Below are 21,810 nucleotides of genomic sequence, written 5' to 3' on the forward strand. Positions count from 1 at the left end.
ATTTTGTTTACTACCGGTGTCAACTTGTTTTCATGTAAAATCTCTCAGTATCAATACTGTTTATGTGCCCACGTGTGCCCGGTACCTGCTATATGTTGTTCTGGTGACAAGGGTTCTCATCCCTGGCTCACCCACGAGGTTTAGGGTATTTCCTCCGCATCGGTTGCACCGTGAACATTTTGATGCATTTGTACCACCCGCTTACTATATACACTACTGTTTGAGCGCCAAAGTCCAGCACTTTTCCAAAACCCCGCGCAGGCCTTCCAAGGATGCCATCCATGACTGCCTGCACAGCCTTCTTGTTCATAAGGTGGGTCTTCTAAACACTCACACGCGTCCAGCCTCTTAGCCTTCTTGGCTCAGCTACTAAAAGTGAGGAAAGATGAGATGATACCACCCTTCCGCAACATTTACAATGTGTCCATCGCCTCCGCTTCTCAAAGAATGTAATAGACAACTGTGTCCGGACCACGACATCAGGACACTCGGATGTAATCTCTCTGAGGTGCTTGCCATACACTAAGGTCTGCCTTCCACACACTTGATAGCCCCTTTATAGTCAATTTTTCATTGAGAATATATTAACAATGTCTGCAAATTATGGAGGCAGGCCTTACTGCTTTGCATGTCAAACTGAGGGAGCCATGGTACTGCTTTGTCTTCTAGGGCTACAGCTTTCTGGCTGTCTTTGGTTTAGTTAGTAGCCCTGTCCACAGCCTCAACATATCCTCAGCTCCCTTTGACTGCATCAGGACGAATCCCTTCTCTATTCTGTGAAGGGTCGTGTCTCTCGTAGCCAGAAATTCTGGATTGTCCTGTGGATGTAAGTTCAAACTGCCATCGTTGGCTTATTGAAAAGCTATTGCCAGGGCCCCTGGTTCTAGAAAACTTCATAAATTGCCACAACAAATACATCTTTTTCAGACAATAATGGCCGCTGAAACAAAGGGTCCAGAAGGGATAGACCGCTCTGAAAGACCGCTGCTAAGAGCTGTGCTGAAATTTTCTATCCATGAAATTTTTTTCGCTTCACAGGGGGATCTGTAAGAGAGACCCACATTGAAAACATCTGAGTTTTCTGAGGTAGGTTCCATAATCCTGCTTTGTTGGGTAATGCACCTGAAAGAAAATGCTCCAACCAGATACTCTCAATAAGCAAAATATTATTGTGAATCGCCCATTATCTGATGGATGCACACATGACCCTTATGTGGACAAGAGTTCCCAACTATCTGTGAATTGAGTCCATCCCCATTATTTCCTCCGTCTTGTAGGTTCACTTGAATTACCTCCTTGTCCACCTTCCCGTTCCATTCCTTACAAGTGAGCCCAGGAATGGAATGGGAGATATGGACTCGGAGTAATGAAGATTACCGGTGAGTATCCGGGCATTACCTCCTTGTCCGTCTTCCCATTCCATTCCTGGGCTCACTTTTAAGGAATGGAACAGGAAGACCAGGACTCGGAATAATAAAGATTACTGGTGAGTAACCAAGTATTTTCCCCTTTTGCCGCTGTTTGTGTGGCACCTAATTCCAAAGGCCCTACACCTCTTCAAACTGCAGATCTGGTGCTCCTTATGGGCATTCTTGATGTATCCAAAATTTGCCTCCTCTCCCTGTAGTATACTAAAATGGTCTCCCCACCCTGTAGTCTAGAGAAGGTGTCTTCCCTCAACCCATATGTGTAGGTCCTGTCTGATGCCAACATTGTATAGGTTATGCTCACTTTGGTACTTATGCACGGTCTATGACTGGTCAGTTTTATCTCTGTACAACTCCGGTACCCTCTATTATATCTTATATATGTTTTGAATAACAATTTTATGCAAATGATTCACACATTTTTGCTGTTCTATTTTAGCTTCTCTTCCAGTTGAAGGTTCTGTGGGTCTTGCTGCTGCTAAGGCTTGGGTGTCCTCTTATTTTCTTAAACTTAATCCTTCATAAAATGTTTTTCCTGTGACTACCCTTTAATTCACACCAACAATTATGGCGTTTTCTGATGCCCACCTTTCCTTGTCTGTGTTGGCCCCCAATCTAGGTTTTGTCTTTCATTGTTATGTTAAAAATTATAAACCTATATATATTCCATGTAACTAAAGGTAAGTTCAAAAGCAAGACGAACCAGTGTAATCATATCAGCATTGACACTGTGACAGCTGTGTGTACAAATAAAGACAGTGGTTCAGCCCATGATAGTGTCAAGGCTGGACTATTGCACTGTGTTATACATCACAGTGGCACAAAGTAGACTTAACAGATTGCAAAGAGTGCAAAATGGAGCAGATAGGCTTATTTTGAATCTGCGTAGAAGCGCGCCCATGAAAGACGCACTTAGCGGAAAGTAATTTGGCTTCCTAGCACCTAAACCATGGAATTCTCTGCCTTTAGCAGTTCAGCAGGCCCACTCGCGAAATATTCAGGAAAAAACCTAAACCATTGTTCTTCAGATCAGGATGTAGGTGGGTTTGAGAACTGAATTTAGACAGGTGGGCTCGGACTGAGCGCGGGGACACCTCTCAGGAGGTAGCTATGCACTGTAGAAATCTCATTATTACTATTATAATTCTGGAAGCGCCCATTTTATTTCAAGCAGCATGATCTTGTATTAATGTAGCCACATTTTATATCCGATAAAGGGATTCTAAAATAAACAGAGAGGAAAACGAAGAGAGCGGCCACCATGCTGCGGCTCCAACACTGCCGTCTCTTACGTTCCTGCAGTAATTTTGTCTGTTAACAAGTCTACTTCCTTCACTTGTGTAACATAAGGATGACTGTATCATTTCTTTCTCATCTACAAAATGTTTGGTTCACTCCTGTTCTGTCTCACCTTTTCTATTGTTCTTCTTCACTGTTTTTCATTGATGCTCTTCAGAGTACTCAAAATTCGTGAATAGGCCTTTGGTTTTCCATTTCTAAACAGGCACACTTTTCTCCTACTTTTTATCAGCTTCGCTGTCTTACTACTCGATCTCAAGGCAGGTGTGATTTTCTCAGCATGGTGTATTTATTCCTTGGCGCTCCTTTATGTTCTCTGATTTCCCCTTTACACCTCGTCTAGACCTTTTGCGCCTGCTTCTGTCAGGATCCTTCTATCGTACCCTTGCACGGCGCTACTTGAAGAGCATCTGTTATGAACACTAGTTTGGAACCTGTGCTATACTACAGCAATCATTCACAAACTTACCTTATCTTCTTGGAAACTAGATTCAGTCCAGGTTCGAGTCCAAGGTTTATTTACCAACTAGTGATGCATTATGGTACTTGTATGCCTTACCCCAAGAGCTGGAAGAGAACTTTTTAGGGCTCGGGCCTAGCGTACAATGCGCAGCAGTGTCACGCAGCGAGAGTCCTTTTCCAGGCGTTTTGAAAATTACCCAATTCCACGCAGCTCGTGCGTGTTATTTCCAAGGTCCATTTTCATTGGCCTTTGCGTGCGTGCTGTGTTTTAACAGAACATGCAATAGGCCATAGGCGGTCGCGTAGCTCCGCCTATGGCCTGTTGGTGTCTGTTACGTGCACCAGAGGCCATATGTTTTGAATTATCGCGGCTTGAGAGCCGCGATAATTCAAAACATATGCTCACGTGTAGCCCCCTCCCACGCCCCCAGCCCCGCTGGCAGGCTCTGCCCCGCCGCCCGAGTCTGCGCTGAAACAAAACAGGCTGCAGGGCAGGGGGTGTCGCGGGGCCTGGTTTATTAATGCAATTATACTTTGAAGACCACCCTATCACCATCAGCACGTCCTTATGCTCCCTTGCATGAATTCCTGACATGTTCTAAAACATGATCCATGTCATGTTCCGTTTCCGGAGCTTACTTCTGTCTCATTGTTGCTTCTTGGATTCTCCAGGCACTCCATCAGACAGAAAGCTGGAGAACAGCCGTGATCTGGTCTCTCTTTTACTGTGCTCCAGCTAGCTCATGCCTGTTTTGTGTTACAATCATCATGTGTGGCTGTGAGCTGTAAGGAGGGGGTCAAGACAGGCTTCTCCATTCAGAATTCATGCTACAACTACCATTACCTGTTTTCCTATTCCAATGGCCTGCATTGGTGAATTTTGGGAAATCTGAGAAAAATTATGTTTCTTGCTTCTCTTTTTACAGTGCCCTGTTGCCCTGCGGCTGTCCTGTGCATCATTGTGTTTTTTTGTTTCTTCCTCTCTTCACAGTCTCACCTTGTTTCTGCATTTCCTTTCTACCCTGATGTACGGGATTTCTGTGCTTTCCCTGTTGGGTTGCTGACCATGTATTCGCTGAGTAGGCAGCAGTTCCTTTTTCTTCCTAGAGTGTATTAACTGGTAAACCTTGTTCTGAATTCCTGGGTTAATGCCATGTATTAAGAGGGCATCAGTTGTTCCTGTGCCTGCTGGTCACATAATTACATTCTTCTTTTTCATAGCAGTTTTGATGAACACCTTGTACAACCTGCACAACCCTCTGGACAAATTCTAATCTACCATGATAAAGTTTTGTGTTCTAAATCCTAGTTCCAGTTTCCATGCACTAACAAGGCATTATGTGTATCGGTGCCTGTTGGGTACAGCGTGCTCTTGATATCAGAATTCCTGTTCTTAATTTCTAAATTCTGGTTCTTCTTTTCATCTGGTTTTCAGTTTCATTCCAATTTTGGTCCACTGTCTGTTGCAGTCCCGTATCTGTTTACCATGTGACCTCTGGCTCGGTCTCTGTTCCGGTCAGGTAAGGGAGATAATTCTGTTGTAGCGTCCAGTTCTTTTGCAGTCTTACCTGTCACAGTGCAGTCAGTCTCAATACAACTTTCACTGAGTACAACAGTATCTATAACAGCAGGTCCAAACTATTGACTTTGCTGTATGACTGTTGTTAAATGCATTCTGCTGGAATCGATTCAAAGGGATTTCCATAAGCTAAGACACCCCTTCTCATAAACCAGTAAATCCTTTACTTTGATCAAACCTTTGTATTCTTTACTCTTGCTTGTTTCTTGTCTCTCACTTTGTCTCTGCTTACAGACACCTCCAATCTCTGTAGTCTTTTGATCACAATTCATTCTTTGAGCAGTCTGGCATTGCCTTGTCATCTTGCTACGAATTACCTCTAGAATCACCTGCCCCTGCCTTCTCTTCCTGACAGCTTCCTTATTTCATGTATTACTTCCTTATCACCTAGCGCTGCTCAGCTTCTCGTCTTCATTCATTCCCCTTGGTTATTCCTAAGCTATGACATGAGCTCCCCTTTCAATTAAAAGTGCATCCTCCTTGTGGTCTTTCAAAGAAGTGTTAAAATATCATCTTCTGACCTTGTGATTGATTGCAGGCTTTTATTCCAAAGAAACATGTTGTGTTGGCTTTGATCAGCACTTTTGACAAAAGCCCTTTAATAAATAAATGATTTATAGAACATTTCGATACAATACAATACAATAGACTTTATTCGATCTATTGAGATAGACCATAAAAGTAGAGGATAAGTATAAAGATCACAGTACAATACATGTGGTTAAATATATCCCAAAAAATGGTTAAAATGTATACATTTACATTTAAAATCCGAGTTGATGAGAAAAAATCTGAAAACTTCAGTTAGCAGCCCGTCAGTCTACCTCAAATTTCCCTGAGAATCGGCAATCATAATTTAAAGCTAGGTTCAATGGGTACAGCAATAAATAGACAAAGATATGATTAGTTAAAAACAACAGGATACACTGTGAACAGTTCAGTTCCTAGGCACCGACCCGCTAGGTTATTAAAATAAAAAACAGGCCATAGCACGAACCGAGGCAATAATAAACAAGCATTTACAATGCAATGGTTTTGCCTTTGTTAAAGTTAGAGCTATTGGCATTGCTCTTGACATTTTTTTATTTATGTTTTTTTAACATAAATAAATGGCATTGTCATTTACAATAGCAGGGCAGGGCACAGGGAAGGGGGGAGAGGAGAGATGAAGGAGAGCTGCGGGCTCAGGGAAGGGGGGCGAGGAGAGACGAAGGAGAGCTGCGGGCTCTTGTTGTAATGCTTGCATAGATGAGTTGGTGGATGCCTGCATGGATGCATGCATGGGTGCATGCATGGATGGGTGTATGGATGGGTGTATGGATAGATGGATGGGTGGATGGATAGATGCATATATACAGCCAATCCCTCAACAATTTATGCAATCCACCAACCCATCCAACCAACAACCCATCCATGCATCCACCCATACATCCATGCATCATGCATACATCCATCCATCATGCATCCATCCACCCACTGTGTCCCACTCCGACCCCTCTAAATATAACTCATTTTTTCTGTATAAAGAGATGACTGTATTCACTAGTATATGCAGTAGTGTGTGGTGGACTTAGTTTGAGTGTTTGTTTCCTGCACACTCACACACTGCCCCTACACATTCACACACTGCTCACCCTGCACACTCACACAATGTGCACCCTGCACACTCACACACTGCAGTCACTGTCACTCTGCAGTCACTGTCACTCTGCAGTCACTGTCACTCTGCAGTCAGTCTGCACTCACTGTCACTCTGCACTCACTGTCACTCTGCACTCACTGTCACTCTGCACTCTCACTCTCGCTCTCGCACTCACTCTGCACTCACTGTCGCCCTCGCACTCACTCTGCACTCACTGTCGCTCTCGCACTCACTCTGCACTCACTGTCGCTCTCGCACTCACTCTGCACTCACTGTCGCTCTCGCACTCACTCTGCACTCACTGTTGCTCTCGCACTCACTCTGCACTCACTGTCGCTCTCGCACTCACAGGCACTCACACTCACTCTGCACTCACTCTGCACTCACTCTGCACTCACTGTCATTGCACTCACTCACTCTTGCACACACGGTCACTCTTGCACTCACTCTGCACACACTGTCGCTCTCGCACTCACTGTCGCTCTCGCACTCACTGTCACTCTGCACTCACTGTCACTCTGCACTCACTGTCACTCTGCACTCACTGTCACTCTGCACTCACTGTCACTCTCACTCTGCACTCACTGTCACTCTGAACTCACTCTGCACTCACTCTCACTCTGCACTCACTCTCACTCTGCACTCACTCTCACTCTGCACTCGCTCTCACTCTGCACTCACTCTCACTCTGCACTCACCGTCACTCTGCACTCACCGTCACTCTGCACTCACTGTCACTCTCACTCTGCACTCACTCTCACTCTGCACTCACTCTCACTCTCACTCTGCACTCACTCTGCACTCAGTCTGCACTCGCACTCACTGTCACTCTGCAATCACTGTCACTCTGCACTCACTGTCGCTCTGCACTCACTGTCGCTCTGCACTCACTGTCGCTCTGCACTCACTGTCACTCTGCACTCACTGTCACTCTGCACTCACTGTCACTCGCACTCACTGTCACTCGCACTCACTGTCACTCGCACTCACTGTCACTCGCACTCACTGTCACTCGTACTCACTGTCACTCGTACTCACTTGCACTCGCACTCACTCGCACTCACTGTCACTCTCGCACTCTCTGCACTCACTGTCACTGTCGCACTCACTGTCACTGTCGCACTCACTCTGCACTCACTGTTGCTCTCGCACTCACTCTGCACTCACTCTGCACTCGTACTCACTCGCACTCACTGTCACTCGCACTCACTGTCACTCGCACTCACTCGCACTCACTGTCACTCTCGCACTCTCTGCACTCACTGTCACTGTCGCACTCCCTGTCACTGTCGCACTCACTCTGCACTCACTGTTGCTCTCGCACTCACTCTGCACTCAGTCTGCACTCGCACTCACTGTCACTCTCGCACTCTCTGCACTCACTGTCACTGTCGCACTCACTGTCACTGTCGCACTCACTCTGCACTCACTGTTGCTCTCGCACTCACTGTCACTCTGCACTCACCGTCACTCTGCACTCACTGTCACTCTGCACTCACTGTCACTCTGCACTCACTGTCACTCTGCACTCACTGTCACAAACACGTTGCTCGGGGCATTTGTTGACAAAGCAAAGCAGTTCCATTAAGTGTCAAACAGGTATGGAGCAGGTTTGCTTTCCCATGTATGTCAGTATTTGAGGTGAGTTGCATGAAAAAGATGCATCACCTTATCAAAGAGGAACTCCAATAGCCCCCAGCACCTCCCTTTGCCAGGAGGATGTGAACTCCTACACAGAAGCAGGGCAGAGTCCTCCATGCTGGGCCCTTGGCCCAGGATAGAAGGAGACGCATTCTATGGAGAATGACAATGTGCTAAATGGGGACCCTGCCCCAGACCTGACAAACAACACCTACATCTGACCTCGGGAATTTGTCCTCGGGCCCCAGAGAATAAATCCGACCCTGTCTGAAGCCTTAGGCCGGTCAGCAGGTCGAAAGCAGCAGGGCCGTCATCCCATGCGGATGTCAACAGTGGAAGTGCGCAGTTTTTCTGTCGACCTAAACTTCTACCGCGTGTCCCCTCCACTCCAAAATCTAGGGGGGAGGGGATAAATCCCTTACGCTTCCTGTTCCCATCAACGAAGATAGTCAGAGCAGTCACAACAGACACACATGGACATGGTCATACACGAGCAGTCACCGAGCAGGAGCTCACACAGACGTGTAGGCGCACACAAACCGGCGGTGTCACCAGCAGCATTGAAGTTTGACAACTCGTCTGGACATCATTTAACAATAGTATTAGACAGGGGGCTTCTTGCAGACAGTCACAGGGCCTCGAGAAGAACCACCCATAGGTCCCCGACAGACGTTCGTAGTCTTTACGGTCTATCGGGGCGGACATTTCCAGTGTCCTGCGGATCCTGCTTTGGAGGTGTTTATGGGATGGGAAAAGAGACGAACACCCCCACCCCCACCCCCCGCCTTTTTTTTTTTATTCAGTCTTGGTACACGCACTCTTCCTGCGCGCTGGGTTTGCCCTAGTTGCCTCCAAGTTATGAGCACGAGGGGCAAATATGAGTGTATCCAGACCATTCAATCCTTGGCCTCTATTTAGAAACAAGAACCCCCCCCCCCCCCCGCACCCCCCCCCCTACACACACACTTCTTCGGGCAAGAAAGTCGTGCCATTTCCAGGGAATTCCAAGGTTAGGAGACAGAGACGACTGCTGACATGACACCGTGCCAGCCCCTCCGCCTCGCCTCCTCCTGCTCTTCCTCTTTTTACCTCACCGGATCGTACCCGCAAGAACCTCATCTGTTTTGGGAGTCGCTGGGCCTCAACCCTCCGCGCTGCCAGATGTTCCTCAATGCCACTCCCTTGCCTACATGTTTGTTGTCCCTGGCCCTTCGGATTGTGGCAAGCCCTCAGCCCACCCTCCCACCCACTCTCACGTGACCAGCCCCTCTGACCACCCTCCTACCCACCCCTCCGGAACCCAGTTTGTCCGCCCAGGTTCCCAGTCACGTAGCAAGCGTGACACGAACTATAGCTTAAGTGAAGAACATTGCCTACGAAAGTTCGCGCTATATAAAATTGCATAAATAAATAAAAAAATAATCACCAGTTGCTTTACACACGTACACACTAATTTTTTATGCACAGGCAGATTAAGTGATTTGCTCAGAATCACAGGCTGTTGAGCGTCCCTGCCGACACTCGAACTCTGTTCTACAGCTTCGAGGTTGACCGCTGTAGCCGTTAGGCCACATCCTGGTAAACCTAACCTCAAAGGAGCAATGTTTTTTGCAAATAATATTTACAACACAATATTTACGTCAGGTGATAATTTTGTTATCGATACTCTGACATACAACCAATCTAGTGCCGTCCCGTTAAATTCCTGTAGGACTAAAACAGGCCCCTCCAGTTGATATTAAACACAGCCGAGATGCAAGAACACAGAAAGCGTGTTCATGGATGGCCCCAATAAAGCAATGTATGCCATACGCAATAAACAGCATCTCGGTAGGATTTTGTCCAAATGTTCCATCTGCTTCAAGGCACCTCTCGCTCATATGGTGGCCGTACCTGAAGGGGGGGGGGGGACACAGAAGCAGGGCAGAGTCCTCCATGCTGGGCCCTTGGCCCAGGATAGAAGGAGACGCATTCTATGGAGAATGACAATGTGCTAAATGGGGACCCTGCCCCAGACCTGACAAACAACACCTACATCTGACCTCGGGAATTTGTCCTCGGGCCCCAGAGAATAAATCCTACCCTGTCTGAAGCCTTAGGTCGGTCAGCAGGTCGAAAGCAGCAGGGCCGTCATCCCATGCGGATGTCAACAGTGGAAGTGCACAGTTTTTCTGTCGACCTAAACTTCTACCGCGTGTCCCCTCCACTCCAAAATCATGGGGGGAGGGGATAAATCCCTTACGCTTCCTGTTCCCATCAACGAAGATAGTCAGAGCAGTCACAACAGACACACATGGACATGGTCATACACGAGCAGTCACCGAGCAGGAGCTCACACAGACGTGTAGGCGCACACAAACCGGCGGTGTCACCAGCAGCATTGAAGTTTGACAACTCGTCTGGACATCATTTAACAATAGTATTAGACAGGGGGCTTCTTGCAGACAGTCACAGGGCCTCGAGAAGAACCACCCATAGGTCCCCGACAGACGTTCGTAGTCTTTACGGTCTATGGGGGCGGACATTTCCAGTGTCCTGCGGATCCTGCTTTGGAGGTGTTTATGGGATGGGGAAAGAGACGAACACCCCACCCCCACCCCCGCCTTTTTTTTTTTATTCAGTCTTGGTACACGCACTCTTCCTGCGCGCTGGGTTTGCCCTAGTTGCCTCCAAGTTATGAGCACGAGGGGCAAATATGAGTGTATCCAGACCATTCAATCCTTGGCCTCTATTTAGAAACAAGAACCTCCTACCCCGCCCCCCCCCCCCCCACACACACACTTCTTCGGGCAAGAAAGTCGTGCCATTTCCAGGGAATTCCAAGGTTAGGAGACAGAGACGACTGCTGACATGACACCGTGCCAGCCCCTCCGCCTCGCCTCCTCCTGCTCTTCCTCTTTTTACCTCACCGGATCGTACCCGCAAGAACCTCATCTGTTTTGGGAGTCGCTGGGCCTCAACCCTCCGCGCTGCCAGATGTTTCTCAATGCCACTCCCTTGCCTACATGTTTGTTGTCCCTGGCCCTTCGGATTGTGGCAAGCCCTCAGCCCACCCTCCCACCCACTCTCACGTGACCAGCCCCTCTGACCACCCTCCTACCCACCCCTCCAGAACCCAGTTTGTCCGCCCAGGTTCCCAGTCACGTAGCAAGCGTGACACGAACTATAGCTTAAGTGAAGAACATTGCCTACGAAAGTCCGCGCTATATAAAATTGCATAAATAAATAAAAAAATAATCACCAGTTGCTTTACACACGTACACACTAATTTTGTTATGCACAGGCAGATTAAGTGATTTGCTCAGAATCACAGGCTGTTGAGCGTCCCTGCCGACACTCGAACTCTGTTCTACAGCTTCGAGGTTGACCGCTGTAGCCGTTAGGCCACATCCTGGTAAACCTAACCTCAAAGGAGCAATGTTTTTTGCAAATAATATTTACAACACAATATTTACGTCAGGTGATAATTTTGTTATCGATACTCTGACATACAACCAATCTAGTGCCGTCCCGTTAAATTCCTGTAGGACTAAAACAGGCCCCTCCAGTTGATATTAAACACAGCCGAGACGCAAGAACACAGAAAGCGTGTTCATGGATGGCCCCAATAAAGCAATGTATGCCATACGCAATAAACGGCATCTCGGTAGGATTTTGTCCAAATGTTCCATCTGCTTCAAGGCACCTCTCGCTCATATGGTGGCCGTACCTGAAGGGGGGGGGGGGGCATGACGGAGGTCACTCCGACGATAATGAACTCCAGCACACCGGACCCCGCTCAGGGCTACTGGACGGTGACGCGTCCTCATCAATTATCCCTCATTGGAATCCATGATGCGTGGCCTTTGTACTCAAATCAACCTCGGCAGCAGAAAGGCTACGACCATACAATACCGCCTCGGCCGACAGCCGATTATTACAGCAGCGGGGAATAACACACGGAGTAAGGCCCCCAGAGCCCGTCAGAAGAGATAATAACGAGGCGTACTCAAGTACCACCCACAGACGGGTCATAATTACACACAGATCACCCAAGACAACGCCATCTGTGCAGCGCGCATGCAGCACGCGCGCTCTCCAAAGGGGGTGTTTTCTCCGTGTCCGCGTCTATTTTGCAGTCCTTTTCATACTGCGGTGACACAAATTATAAAGTGTTGTGGCAGCGCTGACACCGCCTCCTGCGCTCCGGCACAGATACCGCAATTCTGGGACTTTCTGAAGAGCGCCCAGGCACCCAGAGCTCGTGCAGGTGCTGCAACACCACAAGACCGAACTTGGGTCTGGGAACAACCTGGACGCTTCCTGCAACACCAGAAGACCAAACTTGAGTCTGGGAACAACATGGAAGAGCAGGAAGGCGGGTGCCCTCAATGCCGGACCAGATTCGGGGGCGTTCCCGAGAATCGGCTTTCGGCTGACGTAGCCAAAAGGGAAAAATTCTTGGGAACGCCCCCGAATCTGGTCCGAGATTGACGGACAGAGCCTTCTCCCAATGGCTAGCCTCCATTTATGGAGCTAGCCAATGGGAGGAGGGGGCGGATACCCGACCCCACAGAGAAATTACATAAGATTTTGCTAGCGCATGCGTACTTCGTACGCATTGCCAAGCAAAACCTAAAAACAGTCTCAAACTTTTATCATATTTTTTAAAGATTCTAGCACATTGATTAGTCGCAGCTAGATCTGAGCCTGACTGAGGACCTCAAGAAACTAAGAACGTACAACACAGAATTGCTAGAAAGCATTTGTAAAAAAAATAAACGCTGGTCTAACCTGTCTAAAGTTGCACTTCTTTAAAAAATCGAATGAGATAAGATTTTCTGGAAACCTCATAAAAACTGCAAATTATTAAAAAATGCATCATATCCTGTGGAGATTTCCCTTCGCACCCACAAGGAGGGAGACTCTGGTACCTATGTGCCCGACCCGGGTGGGCCAGGAGGTAATGAAAAAGGTCCAGATGGTACCTGGTCAGTAAGAATCGATCGTTGGAATTTTTGAGCCATAAAAGATAGGGCTCGGTTGATGGCTTGGCTTTCAAGGGGAAATACCCATGCACATTGGGCTTCTTCAAAGCCTCTGCTTCTCTGTCCATCTACAGTTTTTTAAGGAAGTTCTCTTTCACCCAACACAGGTCTCCTCTGCACATATTCTCTGGGTTGGTGAATAAGTCAGCCCTTCCCAGGTCCGCAAGGCAATCCCTTACATACTTAACCCCTTCGCTGCTGGCCCGTTTCCGCCGCTGTGCGGTAAACAAACGAACAGGGCGGGGCCGTGACGAACCCCAGCCATCATCCGCACATGAGCACCGCGGAGCGTGACGGCTGGGGTTCGTCACCAGCATGCAAGGGGGTTAAACCAGGGAATATTATGACAGTGATCCAGGGAAAGGCAATTAGTTAAAATATCCTTGCTTTGTGCGATTCGCTCCCTATGCCATAAATTCAGATCAGAATATTACAAAAAATTCCATGAAGCCTACAGAGTTGGGGCAAATGGAACCCTTTCTTTTTTTTTTAAGTGAAGGGTTATGCTAGCAAATGTTACATGCATTGATTCTTTCAATGATGATAGCAAACCTTGGAATGCGTGCAGCTCGAAAAGCTGTTAGCCTAGGTAGGTGAAAAATGAAAATCTTTTTTAAAGGCCCACATTGAAAACTGCATACAGTGTCAAAAAACGAACTGGTCCATGTCCCTTTCAGAGAGCTAAATATTAATCACTGAAGCTCAAAATCTTAGACAGCGCTTTGCCCTCTGGACTGTGAGTGCAGGGCAGTCTGCTTTCAGGAAACATTTGAATGCCTCTGTAAAAGTATTCATGGAGAATTGCCCGATTGGACACGGATCAAGTGGTCTAATGGAAATGGAAGAGCCTGAAAGAGTTTCAGGGCACACTTTACTTATAGAACACTTATCCTGCTCTTTAATTCATATTAAGTAATTGCCTATGTTAAGATAAACTGGTTGAAGGCTCGATGGAACAAACACACCTGGTCACCACAAAGTTGGCCAGTTTGTAACGTTATGATGTACAAAAATGCTTACTTTTTATGCAAGTAATGGCAGCCTGTTCTACAGGATATTTCTTATTATGTATCCATTAGTACTTGCTGTCACTTTGTTTCGCTTTTCTTCTATGGTCCCCTCTCTTTCCCTTCATGCTCTCTGAGACCACTATTGTAGTCGTTATACATTGCCGCCTAAATTAATCTAACCTTGCTTGGATTTCTTTCAAATCAAGTGCCTTCCTCTTCTCAAGCACTGAGTTGTGCTTGTCTATTTTTTTCTGCTTTGCATGTCTCACAGGACGTACCTCATCTGGATTGTTCCTAACTATCTCGCGGTCTGGGGGGAGGATCCCTGAATATTCTACTTTCAGGGTTTAATTTTCTAATACCTACATGCGTGAAGTAACCAGAAATACCCTGCTACTGTGGACACCAAATACCATCTCCTCAGCTTCCCCCACTTTTCCTAAGCTATACAATGTCAGCAAGTGGTCCCAGCTAACGGTATACACCCGTTACAACGCATCTTTTACTCCGCACTACCATTACAACGCGACTTTTACTCCGCATACCATTACAACGCATTGCGCTGGGGGGCGCTCTAGGATAGGGAATAAGTATAATTTACTATCCAACACCTTCCCTAGGGTCCACGGGGACTGGAGTTAGAATAGTAAATTATACTTACCACTATCCAGCACCCCAAAGCGCTATGCGTTGTAATGGTATGCGTTGTAAAAGTCGCGTTGTAACGGTATGCGGAGTAAAAGTATGCGGAGTAACATGGTACATCCCAGCTAACTACTGCTGTGCCATCTGTTCATCTATATTATTGTCTCTTTCTACTTTAACCATTTGCCCTGATTAACTGGACTCTCACTAAACATCCGGTATATCATGCTTTGCCTATCTTTTATAAAAACATCCATTAAGGTTGCTCCAATCTGGAAGGACCTAAATTTGTGTGATTGTGGAAGTTATACAAATTGTCCTTGAATTTTCAAAGAAGGTGTTTGCTCATTACTAAGATGGTCAATTTACAGAAATGTTCTGCAAGTAAAGCTTATATCTCGTCTACACTCACTATCTACAAGGCCGAACTTGAAGAAAGTCCCACGGAAGTTTCGAGGATAGAAAGACACTTAGATCGCCAATAAGATCACCTTAAGACAACCAGGACTAGGTCTGACAATTCCCAAGCATGCTGAAACACAGGAGACTCCACTTACTTTCTACTTCTGTAATGTCTCTTCCACCACGATTATTCCCATGTGGCTATTTTTGGGAGATTTGGATTTGGATACATATTTCAAGTCACCACTTGGAGGTAACCGGATGGCCGTAGTCCTGCGGAGGGCAGCGTACTTTGCCAACTACTTACGGAAAAGCCAAGGGTTCACAGAACGCTCGTGTGCTACTATCTCGTGGACAAGGTATTAGAGTAAACAGATATAACATCGGTAACATGGAATTTGTTTCCAAATCGACTATTTTAAAATACCGCAGTATTCTAAATGATTGACCCTATGAACCGTCTCGGACGCCTAGTGACGCATATTGAAACATTTTGATTACGTGAATCGAATCACTAATACATTGTACCGCCTTCGCTGCTTTTTAATAATAAAAATCATCATGAATCATTACGCACACCGCCAGCTGATAAAGACTATGATGAAGCCCTGAAGAAGTCCCGTGAGGGATGAAACGTGTTGGCAAGCAATTGTGTGGTGCTTTTTAAAGAATTAACTGCTTTTCAATAAAAGAAATAGACTTTAATCAACTAACATGAACATCTGTCTCATTTTCATCTGGGAAGCTATTTATTCAATATATTGTTCTAATTTTTCTAAATATGTTATACTAGAACATTTATACTAGAAAATAATTGTTGTTCTGGTGTGTAGGGCTAACTTTGTTTGCTCTGGACTGCTTCGTTTTTCCTAAACATGGAGTATTAGGGCATCAATACTAGAGTGCACAGGCTTTTCTCGGGTGCAGGGTCATTTTGTTTACATATTCTGCCCCACACTCTCTAGTAAGCATATTTCATTAACCCTTGTTTGAAAGTTAGCCTTCTATTGGAATATCTGAATGTGCTCTGCTAAGTTTCTACTTTCATTATTTTTAAATGTTGATCTCATATCTCCACTCTGTCCCCTTTTCTGAACTATTCATAATTGCATTCTTCTTTTTCATAACTATTTGTTGAACACCTTCTCCTACTTGTACAACTCTCTGAAATAACTTTGTTCTACTGTGAAAAAATGCAATGACCTACAAAATTTTAGACAATTAATTTTATGACTTCTGCTCCAAACATTTTAACTGACGTTCTGATTGGGAGGTTGCCTTGTGGCTTGGTAAATTCAGTATTCGTAGATATCATGGCACTCATTCCAATTTGGGGTTCTCGGAGTTATATAGGGGGCTACGGATACATAACTAGAGCACACCTCAATATACTGGTGGTACTGTGGTCCATTTAATTTATAGGTCCATCTGTAGTTTTCCATATGTTCATATTAAGAACAGGGCTTGGCAGAGTGATGTGATAAACTCCAGTGACTGGTGAATGCTGTAAGCCAGTATCAACCAGCCATCCAGCTTCCTCTTTACATATCCTATTTCCTAAATCTTAGGATGTCATAGGATAGCCTAAATTAGGGGTTGGTTGTTTAATTGCGCAAATTAGACAAAACCAAAAGAAACACAGAAACTACAGATATGTAGAAGTGGTTTGAAAATTGAACCCAAGCATCTCCACTTAAGTTTAACACCTCTTGACCTATGTAATGCACCTTACACTGAAGGGCAGCTAAGAAGAACAAATCCATTTCAGAATCGGTCACATCCAGCTACTATGGGGCAAACGAAAATATAAACATTATGTATTTACAATACAAACATCAGTCAAAAGGTGGTACAGACATATCCTACATGGATATCACCTCTTAAAATGTAGGGGTAAAGGCAGAACGCAGCCAGTATGTATACTAGAAAAGAGGAACAGCTATCAGTCACAAGTAAACTGTCAGCAAGCTCGGATTAGTACTTGTTACGACCACCTTTGTTAATGTGATTTAATATTAAGATTCAATAAATCATAGAAATATTCTCTGGCATCCCACACCATTTTCCTATTAAATATTGTGAACAGCTTTACATGTGACAGGCTGGCATTGATATAAAATCACCCACTGAAATACCTAGTTCTCAAGTCATGTTCCATATTGCAGTTTGTTAATACCTTCACAATACCATAGCTTTCTGACCAACAAATGCCACAAAAAGTTCCATGCAAATGTAGACTGGTAAGCGTGCATGAATGTGGGCATGTTAGTCCTCTCATAATCTTTCCATGCAACTTTTCCTTAGTGAACCCCATTTTGAGGCATGTCTCAAACCATTGGTGAGAAAAATATGGTGGAGACTGTGCAGGCAGGGCAACAAATTCTAATAATGCGGCATTTGACTTTGTCCCTACAACAACAGAATAATCTGCGGTCTATAAACAACAAAAGAAAAAGTGCCTCTAGATACAATCCTAGAGTCACAAACTGCCACTAATGCTAGTATCCTGAGTGCAAAAAAAGAGTCAAGATGCAAAGTAGAGATTCATATAGGCAGCGACCTCCATCCCAGCAACGTCCTAGCTGGAGTCAACGATGGACATAGTGGGGTCTCTTTGACTGTAGCTGGTGCCGAGAGAGGTGAGGTCTAGTCCTCGTATTGCACTGATGTCCTATACATCAGGTATATACAAAGGATCTGAACACTGATCAAAAGGGTATAGTAATGTCCCATCAGTGTGTATGAATTTGGTAATCGCAGTAGCAAAGATTGTGTGTGCTGAGGTCCTGAAGAAAGCCAGGGAGAGTTATCCCATTGGCTGAAACATGTCGACATAGATACAAGCAGTGAATAGTTATAACTGCTATCTTTCTCTTGCACTGTTTTTAAGTAGGAACGCAATTTGAGATTATAACAAAGAGGAACCCCACCCTCTGTCTGTGTTGTCTATCCCATTTTAACTACACATATCTTCTTTTTCTTGCACTGCACTTTTCTAAAAATAAAGAGTTCCCTCTATGCTTTTTCTCTGGTAAGAACCCTACAAGAGGATACAACTCATTCAATATCCCTCTTTGATCAGAGAGGTAAGAAGAAGAGTTGTTTGGAACCCCAGATGATGACACTGGGCACTTTAAGTGAAATGATGGGATACCAGTAATCCAGAAGTTCTCTCTATTTCACTGTCTATATGAATCTCTACTTTGCATCTTGCCTTTTTTTGCACTTAGGATACTAGCATTAGTGGCGGTTTGTGACTCTAGAATTGTATCTTAGAGGCACTTTTTCTTTTGTTGTTTATAGACCACAGATTATTCTGTTGTTGTAGAATCAGTAGAATTAGGGGGATTTAATCCGAGTGAGTCTCTAAATTTTCCCTCAGACCCTATATTTAGTGTATTTGCATTTGACTTTGTGTCATGAAAATAACTGCAAATGACTGCCCCCAGCAGCTGTCAGTAAGATCGCACAAATATGACACCAAACTGCGACGTTTATGGAAATTAAGCACAAAAACGCGTCTACCTTCAAAAGGAGTGTCTTTTGATAGGTCGCGATTGTCCTCTATACATAGTGTTACTGCACAAATACTGTTGTCATATACAAAACACGAGGGCTACAATGGGTCTCTAGTACCAAGAAGTTGACTATAAAGACATTTGATGGAGGGGCTCTTTAGTGCCACAAATAGGAAACTCTTGGCGCACTGTAGCAGGGCCGTCTTAACATTATTATAGGCCCCGGGCAAGGCAGTCCGCCGGACCCTGCCTACATGACCACTCACAGGAATAAAAATGTTTAACGGAAAATCAGTGTTAAATTCTAGTTTGCATGGGGCCCCTATGCTCGTGGGGCCCACCGGCCAACTGCCCAGCGTGCCCATGCGTTCAGGCGGCACTGGCTGTAGGAGTCAGCATATCTGGAGCCCCAGAAGTACAGAGCAGGCCAACCAATCAAATCTTTGTACATGGTGAGAAGTCCTGGGAGATTGCTCGGTGTTGGGAGTTACAAAGCAGATGATGGAAATGTCAGGTGCACTATCCACATTTTGCAGGGGGCTCCTGTCGTTTTGTGTTACACCACTAGGGATAGCCCCTTTGTATCACAACAATCAACTGCTCTGCCCGAGCTTCTAACCTGGTTAGCGGTGGCTTGTGTTTTAATGTATTTTATTGACTTTTATGGATCATTCGTTCACAGATTCCACTTTCTGATATAATACTTTCATAATTCAAAGCAAAATACACAGATGCGGTTAAAGAACATAGGAGGAAAACAATAACCTTCACATAGTAGCATCATTTGAGTTAAAACGCGTAACTGCATCCAGTGAGTTCAGGTCCTCTGTGACCTGCTAAGTACGTGTTACCTGTGATCTCACTGGCCCAGAGGGGACCTGCCACACCCAGAATTGGGAAGGCTAAAAATAAACGGCCCTCAGCCCTCGAAATGATGAGTCACGTTATGGAAAGGCATGACCGGTGGCCATTGGGGCAAACTAAAGTCGGAGCGTGAATCGGTGACTTACTTCTCCTGAGTCCTCTGAGAGAGGCGCGCCGCCTCCGCAGCCGCTTTCCTCGCCTCGAATTCTTCTCGTTTCAGCACCTCGCCGCTACCTCTGTAGCCCAGCTCCACCAGCTGGCGGGCCAGCTCTTCATCCTAGAGGAAAAGAAAGGAGGCACAACCTCAGGGGAAAATCGCGTGTTTATGGCCATAACAAAACAGCAATTGTAACTAGAAGGCAAAAAAAAATGTAGGTAAAGTAGGAATTACGACATTCACTTTGTACCACTCAAATTTGAGGTGCTTTTTTCTAAATCTCTCTCCAGCTCTGTGTGCGTCGCCATGACTAACACAGACGTGTGGATAGAAACGAGAACCATAACAGGAAGTCGACTGAAACCAGGGGCTTCTCCTGAGAAAACTATTTCCAGTCGTGTTTGCAGTCAGTTTCCCTTGTTCTGTGTGCGGAAATTCCCCTGGAGTGCCGCTGCCTGCTGTGGAATAATGTATAACAGTGGAAGAAAGCCTGGTGCAGGTAACACTGTGGAGGATTCCGCTGAAAACACAAAAAGACCATATTGTACTCTTTCTGGCAGCCATACAGCATGGAAGAACCCTCTTGGCAAAGTAGGCCCAGAGGATTTTCCGTCACTCATCATGGGCGTGAAGACGAGAATGCGAATCTGAAGTATAGGACATGTTACACCTTCAGTACCACTTCGTCTGAGGGTCAAGATAACTGAAAGATTCGGAGGTGAATGTTCAGAATTAAAGTTCTTACTTTTTTATGCTCTGAGGATGGAACGGGAAAGCACTACGCATTTGAACACCAAAACAAATATTACGAAACCAGCTTTACCTGCCTTTACATAAAAGAATTCAGTTGAATTGACAACGGAGTCAGACGAGGTGAGACATCAAAGAGTTAACTCGGTGCCAGGGCTCAGATCTATGAAGTCGGGCTAATACGTGTAACAAGGTGAACTGCACACCATATCATGCTGCAAATATTGTCAGCTGGGAAAGCGTCTGTAGCGCCTGGTGTTGTGCCAACACTGCATCTGCCACGTGCGTTCACTGAGGATTTGTTCTTTCTAAAGCACTATAGTCTCCATTGAGATATATATATATATATATATATATATATATATATATATATATATATATATATATATATATTTCCTACTGGCGGTCGCCAGTAGGTATATATAGTTAGGATTTTTTCTCTATGGGATTTTTGAAAATTCTATGTCTAATAACTTTGGCGTTTGTGGACGGAATTGGCTGAAATTTTCAGGAAAATGGCACATTTTGTTTCTGAGCAGCCCTTGAAAATTTGGGGGGGGTTCGTCAAGGGGGGGCCGAGAAAAAAGGGGGGTCCCAAAACGTGTTTTTAACATTGAGTTTTCCATAGGGCGGTTGGCCTCACTTTTAGCCCGAACGGCTGAATGGATTTGCACGAAACTTGGCAAAATTGTAGGGACTGGTAGCCCGATGTGCCTTTGCTAGGTCTCAATATATGTGCTTCAGTGGATTTTGAGAAATTAACGTTCAAAAAAAGATATATATCTGTAACAGCGGACCGGGCAGCGCTCCGGTTCGCGGACTTTTCGCGGTACGGAGCTTTGTGAAGCGAAGCTGATTGGTTCTCCGGCGTCTGTGAACATTCCAAACAGTCCGTAGCGGCCGCCATCTTGTCTCTCGGTAGGATCGAGAGACAAGAGGAGGCCAAAGCGAAGGGGCAAATGACCATAAGGGGGCATAGTAGATCCTCGCTGACCCCCTAGGTTTGATGTGGAGGTTTTAAAAGGGCCCCGCGGGGCAAAAAAAATAAATAATAATAATCGAACGGCTGAATGGATTTGCACGAAACTTGGTAAAATATTAGGGACTGGTAGCCCGATGTGCCTTTGCTAGGTCTCAATATATGTGTTCCAGTGGATTTTGAGAAATTAACGTTCAAAAAAAGATATATATCTGTAACAGCGCTCCGCTTCGCGTAACGGAGGTTTGCGAAGCTGATTGGTTCTCCGGCGTCTGTAAACATTGCAAACAGTCCGTAGCGGCCGCCATCTTGTCTCTCGGTAGGATCGAGAGACAAGAGGAGGCCAAAGCGAAGGGGCAAATGAGGATAAGGGGGCATAGTAGATCCTCCTTGACCTCTTAGGTTTGA

At 45.5% G+C, this 21,810-nt stretch overlaps 1 protein-coding gene across 1 annotated transcript in view; it reads right to left on the minus strand.

Annotated features, from left to right (window-relative positions):
• The window catches only part of CFAP299 (cilia and flagella associated protein 299), a 2,020,143-nt gene that overhangs the window by 1,822,314 nt on the left and 176,019 nt on the right, over positions 1-21,810 (minus strand). Inside the window, exon 2 of the mRNA XM_078677578.1 lies at positions 19,663-19,793. Coding sequence (XP_078533704.1) covers positions 19,663-19,793 — 131 coding nt within the window. The remainder of the gene's footprint in view (positions 1-19,662; positions 19,794-21,810) is intronic.

The sequence above is a fragment of the Lissotriton helveticus genome, chromosome 2_1, assembly GCF_964261635.1.
Source record: "Lissotriton helveticus chromosome 2_1, aLisHel1.1, whole genome shotgun sequence".
Lineage (NCBI taxonomy): Eukaryota > Metazoa > Chordata > Amphibia > Caudata > Salamandridae > Lissotriton > Lissotriton helveticus.